This window comes from Henckelia pumila, chromosome 1 (genome assembly GCF_033568475.1).
Source record: "Henckelia pumila isolate YLH828 chromosome 1, ASM3356847v2, whole genome shotgun sequence".
Lineage (NCBI taxonomy): Eukaryota > Viridiplantae > Streptophyta > Magnoliopsida > Lamiales > Gesneriaceae > Henckelia > Henckelia pumila.
In genome coordinates, this window is record NC_133120.1 from 152,093,023 (window position 1) to 152,104,560 (window position 11,538).

Genomic DNA, 11,538 nt, shown 5'->3' on the forward strand with positions numbered 1-11,538 from the left:
AACAACATTTTTCCTTTTTCCACCTCGAAGTCTAGGGGCCATCAAAATAAATCCAAGGTCAAATATTTAGGCAGAAAGATAGCACAAGATGATAACGTAATTTTAGGAATACGAGCTTATCTAAAAAGTCGAAGCCTAGTTAACTACTAGCTCTAAATCAAATCATTCAAATAACACATAACATGTAAGAGCATGTAGTCAAATAAATACACAATCAACTTCATTCGTTCCTAGACTCAAGTGTCCTAGACTCTATTTCGAGCATATCCCAGTTTATGCTCTGATACCAAATATGAGGGCCCGTTCCTGATTAGTATTTAATGACCATACAATCAGGATTAATTAATGTAAATAGAGAAAACGAGTTAAAATTTTTATTTTGGGCCTACCGAAAATTCGGCATGACCTCCCCGTAAATCGGACATACCAGGGAAATAGAAAACTCAGACAACAATACAATACTCGAAAATAGGATCCAATTCAACAACACGAACCTACAGCTGCACTGGCTAGGACTAAACACATGAAAGCCGACAAGGCTCAAACACATCAGCAGCAAGTCCCAAATATCATAAAATATCGATACAGATACACGGGGCATCTCCCCGACAAATAAAAGACTCCAATAATAATACATAATATCTGGGAACTCAATGACAAATCAATACCCTCCTTGGGCTCTACTGGCAGATGCACCACCAGAGGCAACAGAACCATCTGTATTACCTGCCATGGCAATGACAACAAAACCACAGCACTCCCAAGGGATAGGGGTCAAACCCCAGTACGAAGATCAAATAAATTACATCAAAATAAATGATATGTAAAACAACTAATGCAATGCACGTGTGAGGTACCAAAGAACATCGGATATAAAATCTGGATCCAACGAAACAATAGCTATATCCATGGCCACCTGTGCTAGGGGAAGCAATATCAAACACTGCACGGTCCTGCAACAATATGCGTCAAAGGGAAGCAGTCTGTAGAACTGCGCGGCCCTTACACTGGTCATCAGAGGTGTGACGCTAAAACACCCTCGGCTCTGATGCCTAAATAACTCATCAACGAAGCGGATAACAATCTCAGAAATAAGAGGATAATGGCTCAATATGAATGCAATGCATCATTCATCACAATCATCAAATAAAACATATAAACAAGCCAACACCTCAAATAGAAAATAGACATTTTACATATCCTCATAAAGGCTGTAAGATAGCAATCAATCCGTACCTTAATTTCCAAATAATTATCAGAGTAATTCTTAAAAACTTGATGCAATACTAATTACTCCAAACCTGAGGAAATTATCATTCCATCAATCCTAACATTTATTTCAACTTCCAAATAATTTAAATATTCAATCTTAGGGTCGAAAATGCCCAAATTAATATTCTGAAAAATTCCGATAAATTCCCAAAAATTCCAGAACTATTATATATTAATTCTAAGGTATTCCAAGACCCAAACATTCAATAATTCGAAAATTCCTAATATATATAATCTGAATTTTTGAAATAAATTTCAGAAAAAATGGGAAATTCGATCAATACCTCCAATCGGCTCAAATATAGCACCTACAACCAACAAATAATCATATATTAATTATCTAGATTCGAATTCAACCAAATATTCTCAAATTCAAACCCTAACTCGAAATATACCTCAAGACTTTGAATTAAAGGTCTAAACAACCGGAACAACACTCCTCCTAGCTCCGGCGGCAAGGGGCGGCGAACGGCAGTGTCGGTCGGAAATGGGTTTACGCGAGAAAAGCTTACGAAATTGGTACCAAAAGAAAGCTCTCGTCGCAAGGATTCCGAAACTACACTCGGATTTGAAATCGAACGAACGACGGAGAAGTTATCGACGGTCAAAGGCAACGAAAATTGAAAAGAAAAGAAAAGAGAAGGAAGAACAAGGTATCGGCAATGAGAGACGCGAGGAGAGAGGTAAAGTGATGATATAATATATTTATGTGTATGTGTGTGGTTCTATTTTATTCGGGTTGAAAACTTGACCCGATCAATTTAATTCCAACTCCTCTGTGCCATAAAAATTAAATATGTATTTTAATGTCGTCTATACACCGATATTTTTTAATACATATTTTTAACACACAAATTAATTATTTGGCATAATTATTTTAATTCACCACTTTAAAATAATTATTAACAAATCTAGCCAAATAATAGGGTAATTAGCATCGGGTCCTTACAGATTCCTACTTCATTGTCATCGGATGTAAGATATTGGTGCACAGGTGTTAAAGGAAAATATTTGGTGCTAGATGGATACAAACTAACAGTTGGTTTTTATGATACACCAAAGAATTAATGCTCGGAGAAGTCATTAGAATCGTGGTGGAGATTCCTCTGGTCGTGGTTGCTTCCTCCGAAAGTCAAGATTTTTCTTTGGAGAACATTATATAATTCCAACGGGAGTCAACTTGATAGAACATCATATGGCCACATGTAGTTGCCAACTTTGTAGACATAGCTATGACTCCACAACGCATGCATTGTTTTGTTGCCAAAGCGTTAAGTCATGCTGGAAGGGTACATGCTTCAAGCCATATCTCAAGCAGGTGCGTTATTTGGATATAGTGGATGTTTTGTTATGGATGAAAAATGTATTGACTATACCAAATTTTGAAATGTTCACCATGAGAATGTGGGCAGTTTGGAATGAGAGGTTGCAATTCATGCATGCTAAAGGAGGAATCATTGAACAAATGGATGTAAAATGGAGTGAGTCTTTATTAAAAAACTTTCATTGGGCACAATAAGCTTTAAAAATTGGCCACAGCAGCAAGATTCATGAAAGATCAATTCCATCTTTTGTCCTGTTGTCCAGCTCATTGAGAGTTGAGGTTGATGCAACAGTTAATGAAATTCAAGGGACATATGCGATTGGTGGAGTGGTGAGAAATCGTGAAAGATATATTATGCTAGCGACAGCTAAACTTTGTGAAGAAGATTTCTAAACCACAATCAGTGCTACGTGCGGAACTTATGGCTATCAAAGAGGGATTACAAATGATTGATGATCGACATGTACAAGTGAAGGAAATGAACTCGAATTCTCTATTGACGGTGCAAAAAGGTACAAAACCAAAAGAGAATCTTAGTTACATTGGTGCTATTGCAACATATATCAAAGAACTTTTGGGACGAACTAATACGAATCTTGTGCATATTCGTAGAAATGCGAATATTGTAACTCATAAACTTGCATCTTTTGCTAATTCCTCCCCGGATCCCTTTGTTTGATGTCATGAGAGCTGTTTTTTTTGGTTGGTAAATCTTGCATCTCTTGACTTTAATTAATTAAATAATAGTGCAAGTCTTACCCTAAAAAAAGTAAAAATAATTAATTTTTATAAGAAACAAAAAAAATTAACTTGTGAGTGTCCCGTGTGAATTTTTGTGAAATCAAAGTAATTCTTTTTAAATAAAAAAATTGTATTTTAATTGAAATAAATCATTCCGATGCCCTCATTTAAAGCCTAGAGGTACAATTTCTCGATGCATAGATATATTATTATATACATTTGTTTTCACAGTCTTCAACTTTTATTATTACATTCAGGACTTACGAAAAATGTTAAAATAAGTATATACTACCCTTGAAAGGTTTGGTTCTAAATTTAATAATAAATAAATAATAATAATAATAAAAATAATGATGTCTAAGACGAAGCACTGGTATGTAGCGCCACCAACGACGCATAGAAACCATCAGTGATCTTGATGAGGTTATCATGCTTCCCTTTTTCCACGATGACTCCGTTCTTAACTACAGCTATAATGTCTGCCCCTTTAATGGTTGACAATCTATGAGCCACCACCACAGTAGTTCTATTTACCATCACTCTGTCCAGAGCATCTTGAACAACCCTTTCGGATTCAGCATCCAGTGCACTTGTAGCCTCGTCTAATAGTACTATCTTGGGTTTTTTTATCATGGCACGTGCTATGGCGATTCGTTGCTTTTGTCCACCTGACAATTGAGCTCCCCTTTCTCCCACCATTGTATCATAACCCTGCACAAACCATTGTTCATTTGTCAGCGGGAAAATATATATATATGTATTAATGCAAACAAAGATATTGAACTAAATTATGTTACCTGCTGCAATCCACTGATGAATTTGTGTGCATTTGCTAGCTCAGCCGCGGCTATAACTTCTGCCTCTGTCGCATTTCCTCCCTTGCCGTATGCGATGTTGGCTCGAATTGTTTCATTGAACAAGATCGGCTCTTGGCTTACCAGTCCCATCTGCTGTCTTAGCCATTTCAGCTGGAACTTCTGAATGTCTATTCCATCAATTGTGATGACACCTGAATGGGGATCATAAAATCTTTGCAATAAAGAAATCACCGTAGACTTCCCACTTCCACTCTCTCCAACAAGAGCCACCGTCTGAAATTTTAATTAGATGCATTAATATACAAATGCATATACACTATCAAGTCCAAAAGAAAAAAAAGGCTAGCCATACCTTGCCACTGTGTATTTTCAGTGATAGATCTCGGAAAATTCTATAATCAGGCCTGGTTGGATACTTGAAACTGATGTGTTTTAATTCAATTTCTCCCTTGAGATTTTCCAGTATCATGCCAGATCCATCACTTGGATCAATGTTTGATTTTCTGTCAAGAATGGCAAATATCGAAGCGGTGGCACTCTTAGCCTTGCTTGAATCGGGGGCAAATGAACTTGACTGGGATATTGCAACGGCTGCCATGTTTAGAGCAAAGAAAACCTGCACCCATGGCATGAATATTAACATAACTATTGTTTTGAATGCTGGTCTCCATTTATTTTGATTATGAGTAAGTAGCTTACGTACACGAAACACATCAGAGAATTTTGTTTTTCCAGCATCAACGAGTCGAGCTCCAGCATAGAAAGCCAAAGCATAGGCTGCAAATACCAAACATAAAGATAGGCCAAAGCCAATTCCACTTATCAATCCTCTTTTTACCCCCATCTTTACTGGGCCTTCACACTTTTGCCTGTATATCTCAATCACCTTTTCTTCAGCGCAGTATGAAGCAACTGTTCGTATAGTTCCCACAGCATCATTGGCCACTTGACTTGCTTCTTCATACATCAACTATAAAGACACAAGTTTAAGATAGTCATAAACAATCCACATCATTATACCATTAAAAAAAGGTTCCTGATGACTATCAAGATTTGGTACAAACCTTTGCATCTGCACTAAACCCCATCATGAATTTTAGCTGCACAAATCCATTTAATCCAATGAGAGGTACTATGCCAACGACTATAAGTGCCAGCTGCCAGTTTGCCAGGAAAGCTATAAGTAATCCCACCGCAGCTGAGGATAAATCCTGAACCAACTGGGCAAGTGCATCACCTACTAGAGCACGAATTGTGGCAGCATCAGCAGAGAGCCTCGCACTGATCACCCCACTTGAGTTTTCAGGTTCATCAAACCATGCAACTTCCATGTTGACAACCTTTTCAAAACACATAAGCCTGATTCTCCTTATCAATCGACAACCAGCCATGCCAAAGAAAAACGTCCTCAATGGATATGCAACTAATGATACTGCTCCAAGAACCACAAACATGAGTGCCCAAAATCTTGAATCCTGTCGTAACTTATGTGGTGGTTCGTAGTACGTTTTAATAACATACGAAAGCAGTATGCCAAAATACGGAATTATTGCCCCGTTAAGTATGGCTGAAAGAGATCCGACGATTAACATCGGCAACTCAGGCTTGTTAAGAGCGGCCAAACGGCTAATTGGAACTTTCGGATGCTTGTTCATTTCATCATAAGAGGCAAATTCCAAATCATCTATTTCAGTTCTGGAAACACTGAGTCCCCTGGACAGGTCAAATGTGATTGACATTGAGTGACGACTACTGACACTTCTTAGCCTGGAAGATCTCCGACTCATTAAATGTAGAAGTGACGCTCTCTGACTCGGCTGCCTACCATAATACTCCATACTTAAACTTGCTTTGTCTTGTTCGTCAACTACCTCTGCATCCTTGTGTGCTTCTTGCAAGCGGATGAGCTGAGAATATGCTCCTTCAGGATCTTGTAATAGTTCAGAATGTGTACCTGATTATATACACACGCAAGTATCCAATTAAATATGTTTGAAAATTGCTTTCTATAAGAAAAACATAAAAGCAGGAGAGTATATACAGCATAATGTGACTACCTTTTTCAATCATCTTTCCTTTGTGAATGACAGAAATAATATTGGCATTTCTAACTGTGGTCAAACGATGTGCAACTATGACAGTTGTTCTATTGATCATAATCCTGTCAAGAGCTTCTTGAACAATTCTCTCTGATTCTGCGTCCAGTGCACTTGTTGCCTCGTCTAAAAGTAATATTCTGGGGTCTTTTAGAATTGCTCTGGCTATAGCTATTCTTTGTTTTTGTCCACCAGAGAGCTGAGCCCCATGCTCACCAACCATTGAATCTAAGCCCTGTAAATATCAAGATTTTAACATTTATCAGTACACTTTAAATGCAGGAAAAATTCATAAGGATCCCATGCTATTAATTGTCAGGCATTAGATGAACTTTGTTAGCACCTGGGGAAGTTTATCGATAAACTTAGCCGCGTTTGCTAGTTCAGCGGCTGTTCGAATTTCTTCATCAGTTGCACCATCTTTTCCATAGGCAATATTATCTTTGATGCTACCCATAAAGAGTACAGGTTCTTGACTAACAAGACCAATTTTCGATCTCAACCACTTGAGCTGGAATTCTTTGATATTGATTCCATCTATTAGAACTTCACCATCATTTGGATCGTAAAATCTTTCAATCAAGCTAATGACAGTTGACTTTCCGCTACCACTCTGCCCAACTAATGCTGCGGTTGTGCCATAAGGGATAGATAGAGAGAAACCACTGAATATCTCCTCAGTGGGTCTGGCTGGATAGCTAAAATAAACATCTTTCAATTCTATATTTCCTCGAATGTCACCAAATATCATTCCCGTATCATCAAATGGATCTATCTCCGGTTTTCTGTCTATAATCTCAAACATCTTGAATGCCGCAGCTCGTCCCGCTGCAAATGCGCCAATGCATGGGGATGCTTGTCCTAGAGACCTGATATATACAATTAACCAGATCATCACGGTTATGCAATGTTGGGAATCATTTGATGTGCATAAATATATCAACCAATACTCACATAGAACCCATTAATACTGCCACAATTGCGGTAAAGATGTCGCCTCCACTGTAACCCTTTTCCAAGATTAACTTTCCACCATACCAGACAGCTAGAGCGTAACTGCAGAACATCATTAACATTACGGATCCAAGACCTATCCCGGTGGCCAGCCCTTCATGCACACCTGATTTGTATGCCTTTTGCAGGGAATTACTGTAGTTAGACACGGCTTGCTTCTCCCCGGTATAGGAGGCGACCTGGATATTTTAATTGTATGTAGATGTCATTCACCAATTATCAAAATATATGTTGCCCTTGCTCAAGACAGAAACTGAGGTGAGATTGAATACGAACCATTCGAATTGCGCCAATTGTTTGTTCAACCACAACTGCAGCACTAGCATATGCATTTTGAGCTCTGGACGCCATCTTGGCTATCGTATGTGACATAACTCCACCAGATATCATGAGTGGAGGAATAGATGATAGCATGACAAGCGTAAGGAGCCACTGCTTACTGAAGGCAATGACAAAGCCTCCAAAAAATGTAGCCATTAATTGTATAAACTTCCCTACCTGCACCATTAATATTAATGGTTGGTTTTTATATCATGAGTAAAATTAATATGGTAATCAAGCTAGGGATGTATGCATGTAATTAAGGCTAGATAGTACCTTTTCCCCCATGGCATCTTGAATAAGAACCGTGTCTCCGGACATTCTTCCAATAACTTCCCCTGTGTGTACTTCTTTATCAAAGAAAGCAATATCCTGCTGCAAAATACTTTTTAAATAAAGAGTTCTAATTCGTGCAGCTTGTCTCTCTCCAGTGATCATCCAACATGCCACCTCTACAAATTTCAAAGTTGATAGATTATCAATTAATCAGAAAAAGAAATAAATTTATTATGAATTTGTTTCAGGTGAGAATTGTAATTACGGAGGAATGCAGCAGCACCGCACCCCAAAGCCACATACACAAGCTTCAGTGCTACCTGTACAATTAATTATTGGATCACAATTAGTCCAAAAGAATTACACTATCATATCATGTCAAAATTAATAAAAATGATTAATGCATATATATATACGTACCTTGCTAACAAGCGGAAGTACTTTACCAGATTGGTTACCACCGAATGCATCGGCCAATTCGCCGAAGAGTAATGCCATAAAGGCCGGGTTTAGTCCATGCCCAATGGCTGCAATGGTGCCAACCACAATCAGTATTTTATCCCAAGCATCAGAAAAGCTGAAAAGCTTGGCAAATGAAACAGTCCCTGAACTGCTTTCATCTTCCAGATTTCGGCCTCTCGATGCCAAAGCTTCTTCTTCTGCTGCCATTCGTGTAACTTACGTACGTACGTACTTTAATTAAAGCAACAAGTACTAAATGATGACAATCTGTGTGTTTCAATTTATCATCAATCAACAAATAAATAAAATTAATGATGAAACCAGTTTACGTTGGAGAAGATGAACGAACAGCCTACTGTAAGATTTAGAGGAATGGCAAGTCATACTATACTAGCTCATATATATATTTGGTAATTAATTAAAGTTGGTTGAGTGTTTCAACTTTCAAACAAAAAAAGTAGGTTGAGTTGGGTTACTACGTTGGTTCGGTCCGAGTCCGATTGCGCCTTTTGAGATCACCAATCCATTGTTGGCCTACAAATACAATATTCAACGGATTTGCAAAATTCATCTTTGTTGTACGCAATATAATATAATATAATAATGTGTCCACCAACCCAAACCAGATAATAATAATAATATTAATAATAATAATATTTGCTCCAACGGAATATCAAAGTTTTTGGAGCATGTGAACTATTGGCAGAAGTCAAATCTCCCTACGGCACTACCAACAATTTTTACGTTAGTTTGGAAGTTTATCCAGTAAAAAATAAAAATAAAAAAATAATAATAATAATATTTACCTAACGCGAAATGTCGTCCATGATTGACATGGTAACCATTTCGAGAATTGATGCAGTCACAGGCCGCGTTCTTAAATAAATTAATTATATTGAAGACCTTTTCTTGATTAATTTTTTTTCCTCCTAGCTATACAACATGAAATTTCTGACCTTTTCTGTTTGTTTGAAGATACTGTGCCATAATTTCAATTCACTTTGTTTAATCACCATCTATATATGTTATTGATCCAACACTTTGACCTTTTCTTTATATTATCATCTATATCTTGTTTTCAATTAATTTATTTGTTTAAAATATATAGACACAATTTTCCCTACATATAAACTCTATATGGAGCACTTTCTATAGTTTGATCCATGTTTTAAATATTTAATTAACTCGATAGTGGATATATATGATCCGAATTGTAGATATATATTGAAGAAAAAAAATGTCAAACGTTTGGTGGTGTTCAATTAATTAATACAAGTACTGAGGGTAGAATGGGTTGTTGAGCTCCATATTATTTAATTTTGTATTCACATACATATGCAAATTATTAACCAATGATGCTAAGTAATTGTAGAAAGAATAGGATGGATATGCTGTGTTATCACTTGGTTACCTACCCGCAGAAAATATAGAAAATATAGGTGTGAAACTAGGATCAATCATTTACCAGAATATTACAGGCAGACATATATAATATAATGCCATCATCTGTTAGGTCAAACTTCATATAAATATAGGAAAAGGACAACCATTTCAACACCATTGGTGGGCCATTCGAATTAAAAATCAAACTTATTCGTAACCACCTGTTGGCATGCACTTATTCACAAAACATAGTCAAAGCAACAATAAAATTCAACATTGCATCACTTCTGATTTTTCATTTTTTTTTCTTGGAGGGTAGAACATGTCAACATGTTTCGACTAGTTCAATCCCACCTACCTTTTTTTAAAAAAAAAATTAAGTATATTTTCGATATAACTATTAATTGTTTGAATGATTAATATATATAATTGTCTTTGCGTTATGTGTATTATACATATGTATGTATTTATATTTATGTAAGAAAAGTTTAAAAAAATCTAGGTTACGCTTGGATGGATGTATTTCAAATCTATGAATTTCAAATATACTTTTTTTGTTTAGAAAAATACTATCATAAAAATCAAATTCAATTCTTTTATGTTTATATAGTATCTCGTGATAATTATGATGAATTTTAAGTTCATCCAATAAAAGTGGACATTTGAAATTCATTTTAATTCATCTAACTAATATGTAAATAATCAAGTTATGAATTTAAGATTTCTCTATGTTTCACTGTTAACACTAAAATTATAATCAAAATCTATAAATTTGAAATATTTTCATCCAAACACAACCTAAAATTTTTAAAACGAATATTTTTTTTTTATGTTAGCCTAATAACACTTTCGAGTAGAAAAAAAAGAGAGTAGAAAAGAAAACGTGTGTGCAAAGAAAGCGCGTGTATGTATATTAATATCATGACCACTGACGTAATTTATTGCTTGTCGTTGTCAATTCCCACAATTATCTTTGTAAAACTCGCTCGGAAGTCGGAATTTCCAATGCCAATGAAAATTTTAACGACACATTTAAAACTACGTACTCGCATCCATACGATACATATATAAACTTTATAAACTCAATCGTGATATATGCAAATGAAGATTAGTAGTAAATTTATGCCATATGTTAATTGCAATATTGCTTATTCTATTGTCCTTGTCTCCCCCAAACTCCGTCTGCTAAGTCTTTTTACTTCTTAGTAAAGGATATGTATAGAATAAGCAAATTGTCATCTCAGTTATCCTCCCAACGACTGGTTGAAACACTACAAAAAAATTCGCGGATTAGTACCAGCTTTAATGATGAAAATAAAATTTTGTTACTCAATAGCGACAACATATATTAAATCTGTCGTAAATGTATACAAAAATTGTAATTCCCCAATAAATCCTTCCCTTATGAACTAAATTGACAATAGGTAATGCTTGATAGATGTGATAGGACAATTGGTGATAGATAACAGTTTCCCCAAATCTATTCGGCAAAAATCTACACAATCAAGGTTCTGCCAACTATATGAATTCCTTGTGAGGCTAAATAGTGTGCTACTTTGTTGGCATTGCGTGAGCGATGTTGGATGAGAATCCAAAATGTCACGCCTCGAAATTGTCTAATTGAAATCAGCGGTATTTAACGTTTTCACACTAAACAACAAGCATCGTGATTCAGAAATTTCATAAAACAGTCTTTACATTCATAAACTAAAATTACAATGTCTTTCCATAGCTAGAATTAGGGGTGGGTTTTCGGTATACCGTATAAAAAATATTGGCATGAAAAAAATTCATACTGGTACCGATATCGAAATTCTGAAATGTTGGTATA

At 36.0% G+C, this 11,538-nt stretch overlaps 1 protein-coding gene across 2 annotated transcripts; it reads right to left on the bottom strand.

Annotated features, from left to right (window-relative positions):
• Positions 1 to 3,482: 3,482 nt before the first annotated feature.
• Positions 3,483 to 8,727, bottom strand: LOC140876420 (ABC transporter B family member 21-like). Of its 2 annotated transcripts, XM_073280477.1 has the most exons (12): positions 8,283 to 8,724; positions 8,128 to 8,182; positions 7,863 to 8,038; positions 7,542 to 7,763; positions 7,206 to 7,444; positions 6,595 to 7,120; positions 6,213 to 6,486; positions 5,220 to 6,109; positions 4,859 to 5,125; positions 4,508 to 4,771; positions 4,135 to 4,428; positions 3,484 to 4,048 (listed from the first exon to the last, which is right to left on the bottom strand). In XM_073280477.1, exons 1-12 carry the CDS (start codon positions 8,529 to 8,531, stop codon positions 3,695 to 3,697), a joined length of 3,810 nt encoding a protein of 1,269 aa, XP_073136578.1. In that variant the 5' UTR covers positions 8,532 to 8,724; the 3' UTR covers positions 3,484 to 3,694. The 2 variants fall into 2 exon arrangements, with proteins under 2 accessions (XP_073136505.1, XP_073136578.1); XM_073280404.1 differs by having other exon boundaries at positions 3,483 to 4,048; positions 4,508 to 5,125; positions 8,283 to 8,727.
• Positions 8,728 to 11,538: the final 2,811 nt, after the last annotated feature.